Genomic DNA, 19,000 nt, shown 5'->3' on the forward strand with positions numbered 1-19,000 from the left:
TTTCTTTTTAAAAAAAAGTAATAAATAACTCTTTAACAAAATGTATAACCTTCACACTAATTAAAACATTAATCACAAGGTTAAATGGATGCATTTAAAATAGCAGCATTACATTTCGCACCATCAGCAATTCTTTTAAGGGATATCCCAAACTTTACTTTGCATTTATCTGCATTTAAAAGTATATATATAATTAAGCATTTACTTTAGTGTTATGTCTGCAAATGATTAGTCAGTGTGTAGTAGCTTACATGAATTTTATTTTCCTGAATAGTACTGCTTTTCTCAGGCACAGAGATTGAAATTCCCTCTAACTCTGAAGCAGAGTAATAGGTACAGCAGCAATATTAGCTGCTCCAAACTATTTACTAGTGTGCTTAAATTAGAACTGCAAAGTACCTATTTGAAAAGGTGTTATTAAGCCCAGGATAGCAGGGGTGCCAATTATGGTTGCAGTCTCAGTTATGTCAGTGTTCTGTTCAATAAACTGGGACTGCCATTCTCTGTAGCGTTAGATGGCCACATTACCTATATCATTATTGGGACAGGCTGGATCCAAACCAAGAATTTTGAGGTGATCATACCAGATATATTAATATCAGACACTAATACCAGTGATTTGAACCATCCAGTCCCCTAACTTCCATAAAATCTCATCAAAGAATAAGACAGATCTTGGAAAGAACTTGAGAAAATACTGAGGTGTAGAAAATTTGGAGCCCGCCACTTACTATTTGTTTAGACTCTTTTTAAATACAGGCAAATGTTGTATATAAAATTAAAACCTTTTCCACAATAATAGTGTGATATTGTGAATGTGTAAAGCTATTTCTGTGTCTAGGTCTTAGACTTTGAATTCAGGTGCGTTGTTATTGTATATAAAATTAAAACCTTTTCCAAATAACAGTGTGATGTTGTGAATGTGTATAGCTATTTCTGTGTCTAGGCCTTAGACTTTGAATTCAGGTGCGTTGTTTATCAGATCCTCTGCATATTATTTCATGGACTGCACAGGAGTGCTTCAGAACAACAACAACAACCAAAAAAAAAGAGTTATATACTTTTTGTGATGTATTTTCAATAGGATATAGTCAAAAGCTATATAAGGTAAATGGACTACTTTAAGTCTTGAAAGTGATTGGAGATACATGTTAGTTGTCTCATTGCCTTCCTTGCATACCAGTTTCCACTAAATGACACCTCTTTTCAAACGCGTAGCATTGGCCCAGTCTTGAGAGGTGAGTGCCCATGAAACCCTTCCACTGGACTACTTTACAATGAAAGGAAAAGGTGTATGCAAAAGAGGACTACTAAAAGTCTAAAAGAGTGTGTTTTAAACAGGTTTTATCTCCTCTGGTCCCATGAAAATAAGACTAAAGGTTATGACGCATCACCTATGAAAGAATAAAATTTCATTTAGAATGAGCTATTGAAAGCAAAGGGAAGTAGAGCATGCAACATTTCCTATCATTCTTACTGACACATTTCACATTTCGTATTTCATTTTACTTTTAAGTAAATAACACTTTACTGCAATTCATAGAAAAAGCCAATTGGTCAAATCTGTGAGCATCATGATGAGATTTTAAATTGAATGAGGAACACTGGATTCGGGCCATACTTCATATTGTTTTCTATCTGCTCTACTTGCATGTAACTACAATCAACATTAACGTGAACAGTAATTTTCTTCTGCCTGGTATAAACGCTTACATTTAAATTTCATAGGTAGAGAAGTGAGCAAGCTCAAATTCATTTTACTGGCATGATAGAATAATGATAAAATGAGTGACCGATTAAATCATTAGACCTGTTTTTTGTTGATTCCGAGTGGATGATCACAACTATTAAATTATCCATTTTTATTATTTACTAAGCTTTCGTATACCAGGATACCAGTATTAAGTTAGTTTCACCATAGGTCATTCTCCTGTCATTCAAGATTACATTAGCTCTTATTCACGTGCTTAAGTTCTACCACAAGTTTTCATAACTTTAAAAGAAAAAGGTACCAACCTGAATGCTGTGAGATACTCAACATCACCCATAGGAGGATCCAAGCCACCTGTCCAAGCAATATTTATGTTATACCCTTCACCAGGGCCACTTCCAACCTGAAAAACAGGAATAAAATTCCAAAAGGAGTGAAGAGAAGGAAAAAGGAGGAAGAAAAGAGAGAGGGAAAGGAAAAAAAAAAAAAAGAAAAAAATTCTCAAGTGTGCTTTAGAAACAAACATCAAACAACATGTCAGATCTGCCCAGCCTTGTTTGACAAGGACTGCTCTGGGTTACGCACTTGTTCTCCACTGTTCCCCTGCTCCCAGTGGACAATTTGGTAATCTGGTGTAATTTAAAGAACCAGAGAAGGACAAGAAAATTAGGGGTAATCATGCAATGCAATTACCTGAAAGATACAAATAAAAATGGGGCTCTAAAGAAATAAACCTAACCTCATTTGGGGCTCCACTGCCGGGGAAGAAGTTGCCTTCATCATAGCGATGGAGGGAAACATACAGGATGCTGGGGTCAGCATAAAAAGCCTGCTGTGTACCGTTGCCATGGTGAACATCCTAAAGGAGAAAGAAAACAGATGACAAAAGTAATAATGTCCAACTCAGTGTAGAGAGCTCAGTTCTGCTTTCTTTTACCCCCCCTCCCCGTTTCTCTCCCTCTCTCTTGCCCTTCTTTTGTCTTTCCCTTTCCCCCTCCCTTCACCACCCCATACTTCCTGAACTTTCAGGCAAATTACTCTTTAATGCACTCATTTTTTAAACTGGCTTCTAAAAATCAGGAAACCATAGCGAGCGTGCCCTGGAGACTCCAGATGAGCAGTCATTGAGAAATCCCAGTCCTTTTGTACAATTAGATATTTATACACCGGCTCTTTGTACTCCTTGCCTCAGTGATGGAATCTAGCATCCTGTTTTATGGAGGAATTTTATGACTTATTAACTGCCAACAGTTCATAACCCCTCAGGCTTAATTAACTAGCCTCATTGGCCTCTGAAGAAAGACTAATGTTTAAACTACAAACTAGTATTTTGCAGAAGGATCTATGGTTTACAGAGCTTTTTCACAATTCTTGACAGAACACTAAACATTAGTGTATTCATTGATTTGCCAAGTTCCACTATTGAGGTCAAAGGCTGTGCGACCAGCTGAGTAAATTGGCTTTCTTGAAACATTCAGTTCAGTTAGCAGTCCCTCAGCAGTTAGATCCACATCAAAAGAGATGCCAGATGCAGAAAGGACTTCATACTTCATTTTTGCAAAATCATGACGGCAACAGTTGAAGACATAGGAATATGATCTCATTAGCTATTAAATCATCTGGCAGATAGGATGGTGCCTTCCACAATCAAGGAATGACCTTGGCTAGTCTCCATATTTCAAACATTATATAATGCCAGTGAAAAGAAATCCTGTCATTAAATTAAATATTGAAAAAGAAATGCTGACAGTATACCTATATGACAAAGGCTGATGATGTGGACTTTTCCTCTTTTTTAGTTTTGTTTGTGCTATGTGGTTAGACACAAGAAATTTTACAAGTGAAAATGGAAAATCCTCTGCCTTTCAGTGAAAGAAAACTGAGTCTTTTTTGTACGCATCTCCACTGGCATTTGTAGGAAGCTGAAAAAATATATTCTTGATTCTCCTCCTCTAATCCACCCTTTTGAAATTTCTAATTTAAAGAGAGAATTCAGAAGGAGGACAGACAAAGCAGTCTGCATGGCAACACTATCACCCAGACTATTTATTTTACAAACGCTATGAGCTCTGAACCAAATTTAGTATCAGAGAAACAATGGTCACATTTTCCGCAGGATGCCTAGACTGTGCTTTTTGCGAGTTGGTGTAACCCATGACTGTCACCCACATTGTTCAGGACTCTCTACGTTGATTCTCTGCATTGAGTCTTACTTGTACTGCATTGTGCTTGACTTGGACCTCTTCTGGGACCTCTGTGGGGTAATATCATAATGGCTGCTTTTCTTTTCTCAGTTGAAAGTACGTGAAACATGAGGATGAAGTTACTGCCCAACTGTGACTTAATCCCAAGGTTAAATGTAAGACATGTTGGAGGTGCAAGGGAGCACACGCTTGTGTGAGGGTGTTAGAGATTTGAAGGCAGCCAGCATGGTGTTAGAGGGCTCTGACTGGCAAATGAAGTAAAATCTGCACGCAAACTAACCCCAGAATCCCATCCTGTCTTCAACTGTGACAGAATGAATTGGTTTACTCCAAGACAGACACAGATCATGCTAACGTAAATGCAAGTGTGGAAGATCTTGGAATAAGGATGGCAACAAAACCCCCAGAAGTTATGTTGGCCATATAGATATATCTGCAGAGACTATGACTAAAACCATAACAGGACTTCAATTTGTGATTTTAATTAGTCTCTCTTTTCCACACGTATTTGGGGCTTTAGATATATTCTTACTCTAACAGTTTTCAAATGAGAAGAAAAAATATTAAATGGGCACAGAGCTTTTTTTTTTTTTTTTTGGATTATTCAAATCTTAAAAGTAGCTTTCTTGTCTCAACTTTAAGTCCACCAAGTGTTACTCTGTTTTGAAGAGCAGTAACTTCTCCGGTTAGACAAAGGAATGTGTTGTTTTAGACTGTGGATGTTACCATGTGGGAAATGTGTTCATATTCTGCCCTTAGTAGATCAGTAGATCAAATGTATTCAGGATATACGTCAGTTCAAAATGGAGATTTATTCAAATGGTGGAATGAGGAAAGAAAAGCTGACAGAGGGGTCATATTTTAGTGCAGAAAGAAATGAAGGAAAGATTAAAGATTAAAAATTAAAAAGTTAAGCATTTATATTGAACACGTAGCAGCTATGGAGACCACTTAATTTGTAACTAGAGTACAGTTTAATGTGTGGGATTGAATATTACTTTTTAACATTTACATTGTAGTAACACATATAGCTGCCAACCAGCATGGGGTCCTGCTGTGCTAGTCACTATCAAAATATAGCCATAGAGGTTAATTTCAAATCTAACATCTGTCATTCCATTCTTTCCTTCAGATACCCCAAAACTCTCTGTTGGTGGACATAAAGACATCACTATTAACTTGTTCATTCATTCAGTGTGGACTGTGATTTATCCATAGTTTGCATAAATAAGAAATTTTCCGTATGAATTTTTGTACATCATTGCACTGACCATGGAGCAGACTAGGGACTAGACTGCAACTGCTCCAGGAATGAAGTAATGTGTGTCAACCATATAGTTCTCCCTTTTCACCAGCTGAGTTATTCTGGCCAATGGGATAGAGTCAGAGAGAGGCTGAGCATTCCCTGTCTACTTTCCTGGGTAAGGATAGGCAGCTTCACAGGTAATCATTTGCACAGGTAATGATTTGCACATTTAACCTCACCTTGCAAAACTGAAGCTGAATTTCTAAGTGCTTATTGACTGAGTAGGTCAAATGGAAATGATTTCTTTTCCTGACAAGGTGAATGTAACACTTACAGTCAAAATGGCTTCAAAAGATTCACAAAATGCAAACTTTGAATAGGTTTTTCTTATTAAAAAACAGGAATAAACATAGAGTTCACTTTTGGCCAGCATTTACAGCCATAAAATTCAATGAACTGTAATATTCAAGTCAGCAAACAGATGCAACATACAGTGGAAGTGATTTTTTCAAAAATACCGGTTTCTTGCAATTTACAATGATGTTCCTAAGTGATAGTAGAACACTGAGAAATATTTGAAAAACAATCGAAGACTATCTAACTGACCCATATACTCATTCTACCAGTCATTTTTCACTTGTCATTCCTTCTCCCACACTCCCCCTTTCTCTGCTTCTCTTCAACAGCCAGTACGCATGTTTAACTGAACAAAAGTGCTAGATGGTAAGGCCATGACTTCACAATAAGATTTAATTATGAGTGCAGATATGAACAAGATTTAGACTATTAAGCCCTGCACTTCAAAAACCCTTTAACATATTTTGTCTTTAAATCTTTTATCACCTGCAAAAATTAATTAAGTGCAGATGTAACAGGTTAGGTTTTGATGCCAGGGTTCATTTCCTGTCTATGCTTTGTCAGACACCCTATTACACCTCCTCATGAACTGTAGGCAAACAAAAATGGTGCTCATAAATCAGCATTCAGCTTTCCTTGGGCTGTGCATTGGGCTGATCCTTTAAGTGCAAGGCAGAGCTCCAATTCATTATTCATGAAAATAATATAGACAACATGCCAAATGTCATCTGCATTTAAATAATCCATTTGTTAAACATATTAAGTATTGTGTAAGAATGCCTTCTATTAAAATACAAGACTAATCCAATGAAGTGGATTTTTAATCACGTAGTTTTCCTTCAGGGAACCATCAGAAGCTGGCATACATGACTTGAAAACTTCTTAGAGGGAATGACCTGTTGATTTGTTTAATAATATCAAAGTTACACAACAAGTCGAATCATTGCTAGCTGGGGGAAGTGGCCAATTTGGTTACCAAAGCAACAACATTCTTTAAGGCACATCTGACTATTTAAAGTTTGTATTCTGTAACGGTGGAAGTATCAATTCATTTAAGGACCATAAAAGTTGCCCTGATCTGTGCCTTCTTCTCATTAAATTGCAGTTAACACCATTAAAGTGAAACATAGATGTTTATGGCTTCAGTACTGCCATCCTGGCTTTAATGAGTTCCCAAAATCAGAGGAAATGCACACCTTTATTACTTGTAGGTATTAAAAGCAGGAAAGTCTGACATATAAATGCAAATTCATTATCTTTTATCTGGATGCACTGAAAGTGTGATTCTTGCCAAGAATACATACCAGATCTACAATCAATATCTTGCCTATATTTAGCTTGTCTCTCAAGTATTTGGCAGTAATTGCAATCGAATTAAAAAAGCAGAACCCCCTGTGGAATAGAGAAGAACAGAAATAAGAAAGCAAATCAGTCAGGAAAACAGCTATAAATAATGTTCAGAACATTTTAAAAAATGCTATATGATCTCTGAGGCCATAAATCTGCTTCTGGGAGTACCTAGAAAGCCTTTTCAGTCATCTGCTAACAATTACAGTTCTTCAGAGACATGCACAACGCAGGTGATTGCCAGTAACCTTAGTGCTCCAAGATGGGCAATATTCCCTGGTACTTACATGGCTGTTGATTCTTCAGCATGATGGCCTGGGGGCCTTACAACAGCAAAGCCATTCTGTAAGAACAAGATAGGTTTTCAATTATCAGCTTAAAAAAATACTTGACTCAGTGCAAAACAGAGCAGCAGGCAGACTGGATTGAAATCTATTAGAGGCTCTTGAGCACTTTTTCTCTCCCATCACCCTTTCATAGTACTGCCAGATATATTTGAGAACAGTGGCATATAAACTCCTATAAATACACACATGCAAATACATACATACACACACAACATGATCTAAAGACGAGGAAAAAGGCAGGATGAGAAAGCCGTTGTTGCCAGTTCTGCTTTCTAGAATTCACATTTAAAAGGAACCAGAGACCACTGATCCATTCTTGATCTAAGTTCATGTAATCTTACATCGCTCCAGCTTGAGATGCTTCAAAATAAAAGGACGGAACGGGAAGAAAAAGGATGGTGTATTTCTATATTTTAATGATCAGTATTAAAGTAGTTCAGTTTGAAGTCCTTAACCTAGTTCAATGTCAGTATTTCAACCTTTACTCATCTGAAACAAAGAGGATAATCACTAAACTTTCACTCACATGGGTGTGAATAAGGAGGAACAACATGGCAGTAAATACAGTTACATTGGTGACTGTGAAATCTGTTTATCTACAATCCTATGGATGTGTGTTAGTGTGTACCTATGCAATTGTCTACCTATGTTGTTTCACTGGCATTAATTTATAAACAAATATGACTAAGCTATCTTATATAATTTGCTGCTAAATGTAATCCAAGCAGCCAGCTGCAAAGTTTTGTGGAGTGTGGCCAAAGTTCTATCAGACTTCAGCAAACGCAAACTAAAATGCAAATGGAGTACATCTGTAAGAGTGGTTCTTCTGGCCACCATTTAAAGGATCTGGGGGATCTGACATCATGCCTTATTTTGCATTAAATTCCACATTTAAAAAAACAAAAAACAAACAAACAAAAAAACAACCCCAAAAAACAGCCAACCAAAATCAAAAAAACTAAAGACAGAACAAATATATACGTTTGTATTTAGCCAGGCATTCTTACTCTGAAAAAAAAAAAAAAAAGACCTTGAGGACTTCACTAATATTCAGAACCAAACCAGCTTCACACTCTTAGCTAAAACCTTACCCTTCCGAGGGTTTCTTAACATTTCCTTTTCACACGAAGTATGACTTAGAGAAGACTTCTGAGAAGAATTCTTTTGTAGAGTTTATGAAAAAAACAAAGTATGTGTATGCTGACAAATGTACAGATAACGAACTGAAGAAAGACTCAGAGAAGAGGGTATTACTAGAGAGAGACCATGATGCTACCTGCATTTTGTTCTCTTGATATTTGTAAGAATTTGGAAAAGGTCCATGCAAGTCTTACAGCTGCCCCTGCTCAGCTCACAGCTCATTATCATCTAACTTTAGCAGCATTCCCAAAAGATCAATATAATTAAGATGATTATCTCTGGGAGGATTTCACGGGGCAATATAGAGACAGAAAAAATCAGCACTGCTCTTTTTGACAACATGACAGTTAGAGTATAGGCTTCTTTTTTCTGTTCCCTTACTTTGACCAGACTGTTTGGAAGCCCCATTTTGTTATAGCTAGCTGATTTTTGGTATTAGAGCTTAATTTAACTATTACAGTTCTCCAGGAGCATGCAGGACATTCACATCAGTGTTGTGACCATTTTTTGTATTTTTTGTTTTTTGTTACAAGAAGTTCAGGATTCACATGGGAAATTTTCTAGTTTTTTTTAAATACAATACGATGTGTTATGTCGATGATAAAGCAAATGATCAAGTTTTACCAAACACTGAAAACTAGTTACCATGCAGTATTAGCAGCAACTTCTGTGCAATTGATAAAACACTTCATTTCTCTTATTTTCAAACTTTGTAAGAACACAGTGTACATTCGCACAACGGAACGTGAATTAATTTATTTAGGGCATATTTAAATACCAGTGAGCTCAGAACAGTAGACAGAAAGGCAAAAATCTGCTTTAAAGATAGAAAGACTAACACAGAGCAGTATGTTGAAAATGAAGCCAACACACATAAATTCAAAGCATTTTTGTACAGAGCCTTATTTATACTAGGATACAGACACCTTTATGTGTAGACAGAACATTAAACTGACTGACAGACATGAACATTAAGAAAAGGATTCATGTCTGTGCCATTATACGATTACCTGTAGTTATATTTGAGGATAAAAGGCAAAGCCTGAATAGAGATATTCTAAAACCTCTGCATTTTTGAATAACGAACAAAAAGAAGTCTGCCCAAACTCAGTCTACAAAGAAGATCCATTGCAGACAGACCCACTTCGTTACATCTTTAATGAAAACTCAGAAAATGTTAGTCTTTTTCCACAGTAAGCTAAGTATTGTCTTCTTTCATTACTCCAAATAGGTAGCTGGATGCTTGATTTTCAAAGAACAGAGGTGTACATGCTATTGTGGGCTTCTTGTCTTTGGTGGTACAGTTGATTCCTTTCTGTAGTGTGCTGGGTTACCATGTTGGGCTACATCATGTTTGGGCATCTATTATACCTCTGCCTGAACCTTTCCCAGACAAGTATTCAAGACAATACCATAACACAGGTGATTACTCCAGTGCTTGGGACTGACCATCCACAGCAGAGTTCCACTGGTGTTTCTATGATACAAGGAGGTAAAATTAGACGTAGACAATTTTCCCTAGAGCAATATGTGGTGACTGTGGCAAGGTGTGAATCACTCTTCCCTTTGCTCAGCAATGAGGAACTTGCTCTGCCTAAATTCTGAGTGGACTAAAACCATCCCAGTCAGTCTGGCACTCCAGGCATGCTGAGAAGCCTGGCTAAGAAGCAGTGCATACTATCTTCAACCTGATACTACTCCAGTAAAATCCACTGGCTTTTTGTTGACTCCAAGAAAAGCCAGTGCCATTCAAAAAGTAGCAATAAACCCCAGCAGGCACTCCAAGAGCACTTACTGAAACAGTAGAAGACTCAGATTCAACTCCTTTTTGAACATGGGGATGAATTTGTAAATACTCTTCCCATACCTGTTTATGTATTTAGATTATGTGGTCCATAAAGTAGATACTGAGACACATCTTTTCAGTCTAAGTGAGTTTTCTAACAATAGGTTTAGTCATGCTCTTCCTCAGTTCTTGTTCAAACTTACAAATCTTAAATTATTTACTGCAAGTAGCAGTCCTTCAGTAGAGGACAAAACACCACCACTGAATCTCAAATTTAAGATAAAACAGTTTTATATGGAGTTTAAAAATTAATTCCTTGCACTTGAAAAGATAAGAAATTGAAGCCCTTCTTGTATTTTAAGCTGTAAACCCCTGTATGAAAGAACAAGGTCATCTATCCCAACTATTCAATAGGCAATAGGCACAAATTGAAACAGTGGAGGCTCCACCTGAACGTAAGAAAATGGTCTTTTACTGTGAGGGTGACCAAGCAATAGAACAAGTCGCCCAGAGAGACTGTGGAGTCTCCATCCCTGGAAATATACAAAAGCCATCTGGACATAGTCCTGGGCAACCAGCTCTAGGTCGCCCTCCTTGAGCAGTGGGGTTGGACCAGATGACTTCCTGAGGTCACTTCCAACATCAAATGTTCTGTGATTCTGTGATTCTATTCAGAAGTTCATAACCTTTAGAAAAACACTTTGAGGAAAATGGGTGTAATCCCTAGTGATGAGCAAATTTCTCGGTAGAACTTTGTCCCGTATGCCAGCTAATTGCAGCTGCACACATTGTTAAGGACAGCTTTCTCAGGAACCTCTGTGTATTTCATATGGAGACCAGGTACCTAACTCAGGGTCTGGATTCCACACTTGAAGCTCAACGTTCTCCTGAAGTCAGCTGTTAAAGTTTCTATTTTCTACATGTCTAAATCCCTTAACCTACCTAGCCCTTAGGTCTTAAAATTAGCAGTGCTTAAACATGGCATTTTTGGACATTCACTTGTTTTTAATGGAAAGGTTTTATTTTTGCTTCAATGTGCGCAGGCTTCAGAATAAGAAGCAAATCACTGAAGCTAATACTTCATTTCTTTGTAGAAACTTCTTTAGTTATTATACAGAAATGTATCCATTGCTCTTGTCGGAATTTATATTCCCTATGTTGTATATATAGACAACTTTGTTTCCTTATAAAGTTATATAAAAACCTATGTCTTCAAATTTAAAAGGTGCTCCATACAGTATATCTGACAGGGTGTAACCCCTGAGCTGGCCTTAGTGCCATCTTTACCCCTGCTCTTTCTGGCTTAGTTAACTCCTACAATAACAAACATCAGGGCTGCTTTAAGTCTTGGCTGCCTACAACAATCCCCTTGCAACTGGTACCCTTAAGAAGATAACCATATTCTTGCCGGTGTCATTTACGCTGTAACATGATCCCAGGCTATGCCATCCAGCAGGGAGGGTAAGCATAACAGTGAGTGGTGTACGGCTGAGGCAATCCTCGGGTACCCATTTAGGACAATTTTACAAGTTATTCATACTGCCAGAGCAGGAGCCAATATCTGGCCCAGGGGGTCTACGAATGCAGTGAACAAGAACCTATGATTTAACAAAGCAGTATTAGCAGCATGTTGATTTGCCAAGAAAACAGTAATGGACATGGGGGAATACCATTTTGTCTTGCAGAGGAAGCTAGTAGAGGCCAAGAACACAGAAATGGACATTAAACGTTTAACTCTGTAATGGAAACAAAGAGTTCCCTGTCTGCTTTCCTGAAGGTCTTAAAGGATAGCACCGGTAAATACACAGTTGAAAAGTCGGTGCTTGCAGGCTAACTTGTATACAACTGTGATGGCCTGTTTAGCCACAACTATTGTTAACTATATTGGAAAAGAAAGCAGACAAAGAGTTTTAAGAACAGAGTGGTTATGGAGATAAGCTATGTACCACACATATAATTAAAGTTGTACTGCTATATGAAATAATAGCAGTCATTCGGCTATAAATATAACCATAATTGCTGGGATAAAGTATATAAGAGATGGTTCCATATAAAATTTTGTAATTTTGTAACTTTGTAAAAGCAAAGAATATGAACTACTATCTAAAAGACTTCATTGGTAATTTTGATGGCTTTTATTAATTATGTCTTTAACACTAGTAAAATAGGCATTCATTTGTTACTGTTTCTTACACACTACGTATTGTTAAACATGCTGTGCCTGGGCGTGGAAAAAATGCTTGGTTTTGTGTCTGCCACACTTCACTAGGAAATTTTTTTAAGGCAGACAGAGTGTGTGACAGCACAGAGGGTAAGACAGTGAGGCAGAAACAAGGGTAGGGCAGAGCCTGCAGGAGTACTGTCTGGGAGGCACCTCAGCACAGAACACTTCCCAGGAAAGGAGATTTTTGTAGGTAACCAGAGGAGCTGTGCGGGGATTGGTGTTGTTCAGACAGGCATGGAAATCTGCTGGCCTGAAGCTTTACTGGAGGGAGGACACTGTGGGACTAGGGAGACATTTGTTTTCAGGTCTTTTTCTTTATTATGGTTTTAGAAAGATACTGCATTTTAGTTTTTGTTCTAAGAAAACATAGCAGTAGAGCTGTGAAAGATGACTGAGTGATTTTCATACAGAATACTTTTAAGACTAGAAAACTAAGTTCTTGGGGGGAGGAATGGGTTGATTAAGCTAATTCTGCTTAACCACTAGATTAGTACAATTTACCGTATGATGATTCCTCCATAGCCCTGTGTGACAAAGGCCTTGAGAACAGTAATAACCAACCTCATTTGGAATGAGAGTTTTAAGTTCAATGTAAGTTATCCACAGATTATACAGACACCAGAGTAGCAATGACCAAACACAAGAGGTTAATTTCGGTATTGGTTCATCCTGACATATCAGAAAGAACCATTCCAGGAACATACCAGATTCTGGTTCGGAGGAAACTCATTTCAATCGCTTTCATTCTGTTAAATGACCCCTACTACCAACAGACCAACTCTACACGTGTGTGTGCACAACATACACGTATATAAGATAAGTCAGAGAAAAGGCTTGTGCTTCACTTGATTCATCTGAAGCAGATGTTCAAGACAATCTCAGACCATGCTTTTAACTTACGTGCCTTTTTTCTTGTGTGTTCTTTTGCAAAAATGCTTCTTAACTCATTTAATCTTTTTTTTTTTAAATAAGGAATAACCATACAAATCCTACCAGCTCTTCACAATTTATTGTGTAGGTCTCTTCTGTTTCAAATTAAAAATATATAGTGCTTACATGTTTCCATCATAGAAAAGAGTGCTGCCATCACCAATGTTGACATATTTAAAGGATATGCAGAGTAAACTAGACAGTAATCCTTATTATGGGTACTATACTTAAAATAATTAATTCCAGCTTATGATATTACTGAATGGGGTCATCTGGGGCTGAAGAAAACCATTTCAGAAATGTGCCTCTAGATTTTCAGTAGTTCCATGGTCTGCTCTGGCACTGAGTTGCCCATGATGATAGAAAGCCATCTTCCATTGCAAAAAGAGGTTCTTGTTAAGTATACTCTTTTTAAATTGTATTTTTCTGTGGTACAATTTTTTTCCTGCCAGTCAATGATAAGATAGTAAGGGACAGCCAGAGAAATGTACAATTTTTTATCAGAAAAGAAGTTAAGACACACTTAATGTTCACAAAACAGCACACAATAAAGCAACCATTACAAGAACAAATAACATTTTGAAGGACATTATTCAACAAAGTATAATTATTGCAAAATTGCATACTACCATAATCAACTATCTGAATTCCAACTTCGTAAAAGTATTAATAATCATTTAATAAACACCTAATATATAGTAACAAAAAAGGTGGCAACATCAGCATGAATAATTTGGTTAACAAAATGGAAATATCAGTGACCTAAACTCTTTCAGAAAAAACAATAATTTGGCAAGCTAAGTCCTAAAGGTGAGATTCTCTGCAAGGTCTAAGAGTTATAAATGAAATCTGAAACTCAAGAGAGACCACAGATGCAGAAACCCTCCTTAATTTTCCTCTAAGACTTGTCTAATGTGGGGTTTGGATGACCTCTGTACTCGTCCAGTTCAGCAGCAGGAGGGAAGTGCCTGCTGTGCAGGATAGCCGGGTGCAGGCAAGGGGAGAGTCTCTTTGTGCCTGTGAATGAAGTAGCATGCCAGCAGGGAGGGGAGGTGAACTGAGCTGAGCATAAGAGTCGATGTAAGGGAAGCAGCCAGGCCGGGCTGGGAAATAAATGGGAAGGCAAGGCAGGACAGCACCTCCCAGAGCCACCGAGCCATTCGACCATGAGCTCCTGAAATCTGCCTTGTTATTTCAGAGCAGTGACTGGGACACAGTGAGTTGCAGAGCTGCCTTCCGATCCTGCAGGATGTTTGTCATAGTCTGAGCCTCCACATGTACCGTTTCCTTTTGCAACATGCTTCTAGCACATCTCTATTTTCCTGTGGCAATGCAAGAGAGGAAGGAGACCCTTAAGAGACACTTCCAGGAAAGAAATGCTCTTTCTGCAGATGCAGATCTTTTAGGGCCCTCTTTCCGAAGATACAATCTTTAGGTAGAGGCTAGAGGCAATGATTTCCAAGTTCATGAGCTATACCGCATGCAAGAAATTATACGCAGGGCACTACCTGTATTTCTTCCCCAAGCCCCAGCGAATGTATCATAAGACTTCTCTTATCTGTTAAAATTATTTATTGGATATAGCTATTGACTACAGTGGAATTATATTCACTCAGTTCTGCATACTCCAGTCTTCTAAACATCTGTGGTCAGCCAGCAAATTATTAAAAGCCATCTACATAAATCTGCTGGGGAATGAGAAAGGAGCAAAGGTTGATACAGAAAAACAGCTAGACAGGAGAGCTGTGGTACTGATTCCATGTAACATAAATAACTCATTAGCAGGTTTCCTAAACTATAAAAAGTTCAAAAAAGGGTGACCTTCATGCAGTCTTTAGGTTCATCTCCTATTTTAATATTGAGAAGATGACATTCATCATACATGTAAATAAATTCACAAAAAAAGGAAAAGCATTGCATTCGACTCAGTATAACATCACATTTATCATACTATATATTTCAGTGGTGTGACTATTCTCTATTAAATATTATCTCAAAAGTGTATCAAATGGATCTCAGGGAGTGCTCATTATAGTATTAAACAAGCCCCCCAAATCCTTAATTTTGGTTGTTTGACATAATCAAATAAAAAAAATCCAGATTAAGACTCCCCAAAGAAAGGACAATTTGTCTTGATTTAAAAAAAAAACCCAACCCCACAATAGTTTACTATTATAGCAGCAGTAGAATTTCAGTAAACCCTATTGTTTTACATCCTTAGCACTGTCATATTGGTGCTTTCCCCATTACTCAAGGAGATCAAAGAAACCTGATGTCTCACAAGGGGTTTGAACTACAGTGAAGAGAACTCTTAACTCCTGATCAGTTTTTGAACACTGTCCAAATCAGATGAACAAAATGTTGCTGTTCTCAGATGAGACCTGTGTGAAATGGGACTGATAGTCTCAGGAAATTCAGAATAAAGCAAAGAACCTTTTGCCTTCATACAAATTTGACTCGTACCCAGCTCTGTAGTGAATCTCTCAATTGTTCTGCAGACTTTCATAATTTATTTTGCAGTCTCAACCCTTTTCTTAGCAGCACGTACCCATAGTTCAAACCTATTACTATCACTTTATGCAATAGCAAGTGATATCTGTATAAACCATAGAATAAGCATAGAAATTGAAATGTCCTGTCCTTCCCAAAATGGACCTTAAATGTCAGATGCCAGTCAATACAGGGCAGTTTGTGATTTTTAGTTTCTACACTCTAGCTAGGCAGTGAAGACATTTATCTTCAGTATTGCAAGTAATTTGTTTTTTAAATAATTGAATCGATGTTGATAAAATAAACTATTATATTCATTTTAATTTTAGGAAAGCCATGTTAAATTTTTTAAAACATATATACTGATTCATCAAGCTGTAAGAAATATTTGGGCTGCTTATACCCAACTACACCAACAAATTTGATCATTTTCATGTCAGAAAAGCACTTGTTAAATGAATTACTTCAGTTAGTCATTTCTGAGGCTTCTTGTCTCAGACTTTGTCTATGCTAGATAGTTTTACTCTGAGCTTACCCTAATGTTGCCATGGCTGTTTCAGAAAAAGGCATCTGTGATTATCCAGTGCAGTGGGAAGATAGTCCACTGCCTCCCCTGCTGCAATCTGGAGCACTGCCCTGTGGGAAGTCCTTGCTGTGTATTGTAAGTCTGCCACTGTGAACTTCAGAACATGCAGCTCTTCTCAGGCAAATGTGTGATTTCAGAACAAATCAGTGTGTCCTGTCTCATAATTTTTTTTTTTTTTTTTTTCCTCTTAAGATGTCACCAAACTGACAGCGCACCATCTGATAGCAATCCACAGTGGTAAACTTCCAGGGAAAAATTACAGCATGTTTCTCTACTGCTCTCATGTTGCTGTTTACATGTTGCAGAGCTGCTATGGCTTACACACAATACTTGGAAGGCGGTTTTTGTCATCCAAAGTTTCTGAAGCTGCGGCAGATCATTCCAGATTCCCATCAGAGCTTAATCCTCCCACTCAGTACTCACAGTACAGTCCCCAAATGGTTGCTTCACATGCATATTTGCTCAATGAATGCACATAGAAGTGGCCAGCTTCATTTACTTCCTTTCAGATCTTCACAAATACACTACAGAATTGTCATTTTCCCTATACTAGAAAGAGCTGATCAACGCAATGTGTGTTTCTAGAGGAAAAAGTGCAGCAAGATGGAAAAGCAACATGTAAAGTCATAAAGGTAGTTTGGAACATACAGATCTGTGGGGCTAAAATCGCACAGCTTCCTAAAATCTCATCCTGAAGACCATGTAGAAAACTCCAGAATACACTGCAAAAATCTCTCTGTCATTTACTGCATGAGGGTATTTGGAGCAACTTGGCAGCAAAACCCAGGTTTGTATGGATACAGTGACAAAGCAAACATAGGAGGACTCTGCCAAAATAGCTAATGTCAGGATCAGTACATTTCCAGAACTTATGCTAGCATGCTTTTCTTCTGTCAGTCAGGCCTTAATAACCTTTCCATAACCTTAAATTATAAATACCACATGCAGATTGTTAGTTCATACAGTTGGCATTGTGGCAGGTAAGTCATTGGGCTTCATGCTGGAAGTATAGGAGCAGGTTAGATAAATACTTATCAGGAATGGCTAAAGTATTCCTGATTCTCTTACACAGCAAATCATTTCCATTCCTACTTTCTTGAAGATTTGGTATAAACCAAATACTTGTCAGGTCTATTGAACAATTACCTTTCCTACGTGTCAACTAGACGTTGCATGAGACTACTTCAGTTCTCTGCACTGTAGACAAAGATGTTATTTAGGATCAACAATAATTTTACAGTAAACTACAAACTAGTACTAAATTTAAAATATTTATTTACAGACTGTTGCAATACCAGTAGCAACCAAGGTCTCACAGTGGCTGAAGTCTCATTCTTTTCAGCTGTCCATCACACACACATAAAGAACCAAGAGCATTCACACTGTGGAAAGACACCACAAATGTACAGAGGTAAGCAGTAAAGATTCTGCAGCAGACCCTGCTCATGTCAACTGCACACAGGACATATCTCATTATTCTTATCAAAACTTGCTTTTATATTGCCTCAGAAGCCAACATATGTCCTACAGTTGCCAAAGGTAAAAACTACGTAAAAATCCTTCTTTGCTTTCATTAGACCCGTTGAATGGGAATAATGTGCAGGGAGCTGTATATTGAATCCTACTGTGCCCAGAACACTTAATGGGGATGAAATACCCATCAGAGAGGATGCCCAACAGGATCCCATATGATGCGTGCTGTCCTTGATCTGAGATTTCAAAATTTGTACATTTTGGGTAGTACCTAGTTAATGATTTTGGTGTCTGAATATGGAAGTTTAGTAACCACATTCACTTGGGTCAGAGCTATAGTACTGCATTTCACCTGAGCACGCTGTCACTTATGTACCTGTATATTCTATGTCTCTGTATATATACACATAAACATATGTATTCCTCCCTAAATATGTAGCTAATATATTTTGACTGAAATAAGACAGATATACAGGAAAAAAATTCTCAAGCTCAAATACATTCTGGAATTTTAAAGATCATCATACAATACTAATTCTAAAATATGTATTTCTATCTTGGTTTTGGAAACAGCACTGAATCCATTAGTATTTGGACTGGAAAGTGAATAAACAGTTTCATTAAGGAGACATGTTAGCTCCAACAATGTTTATTGGGGCAAGCCTGCACTCTGGCTGCATATGGTGTACCTTTAAATAGGGCTGTTAAAATACCAAATAAAATGTCAAAGTCCGTCAGGTCTGGAGCTTTTATAAATTGTTTAGACTGGGGATAATTTGGGTTTTGTACATCATGTCTTGCCTATCGCATGGCCCGGAGATAGGAAAGGAAAGGGAGAAGGCGGCCGGGCGGCCAGTCGGGCGGAAAGGCACCTCCTGGGCCATCGCTCTTCTCTCCAGCCACCTCTCTCTTCCCCCCCAGCCTGCACCCCCGCTGCGTGCCTCCCCTCTCTCTGGGTGGTATCCTGAGGTTAACGCACGTGACCAAACAACCATACTAAAAAAAACAAAAATAAAATCATAAATAAATAAATTTTAAAAATTCCCTTCAGCAGGCAGCGCCCCAGCCACTTGCCAGAGACGTTGCATGCCATGAGTAACTTCACCTCGGGCCGCAGTACCCACCACTGCTTCAGCATCATCGACGGCGAGGCCGGCCC

At 38.0% G+C, this 19,000-nt stretch overlaps 1 protein-coding gene across 2 annotated transcripts in view; it reads right to left on the reverse strand.

Annotated features, from left to right (window-relative positions):
* Nucleotides 1-19,000, reverse strand: part of HDAC9 (histone deacetylase 9) — a 281,151-nt gene that overhangs the window by 89,699 nt on the left and 172,452 nt on the right. For both annotated transcript variants that reach the window (XM_009879560.1, XM_009879561.1), the window contains 4 exons: nt 7,153-7,208; nt 6,823-6,910; nt 2,451-2,570; nt 2,017-2,114 (listed from right to left, as the gene is read on the reverse strand). In XM_009879560.1, coding sequence (XP_009877862.1) covers nt 2,017-2,114; nt 2,451-2,570; nt 6,823-6,910; nt 7,153-7,208 — 362 coding nt within the window. The remainder of the gene's footprint in view (nt 1-2,016; nt 2,115-2,450; nt 2,571-6,822; nt 6,911-7,152; nt 7,209-19,000) is intronic.

The sequence above is a fragment of the Charadrius vociferus genome, unplaced genomic scaffold, assembly GCF_000708025.1.
Source record: "Charadrius vociferus isolate BGI_N301 unplaced genomic scaffold, ASM70802v2 scaffold262, whole genome shotgun sequence".
NCBI lineage: Eukaryota > Metazoa > Chordata > Aves > Charadriiformes > Charadriidae > Charadrius > Charadrius vociferus.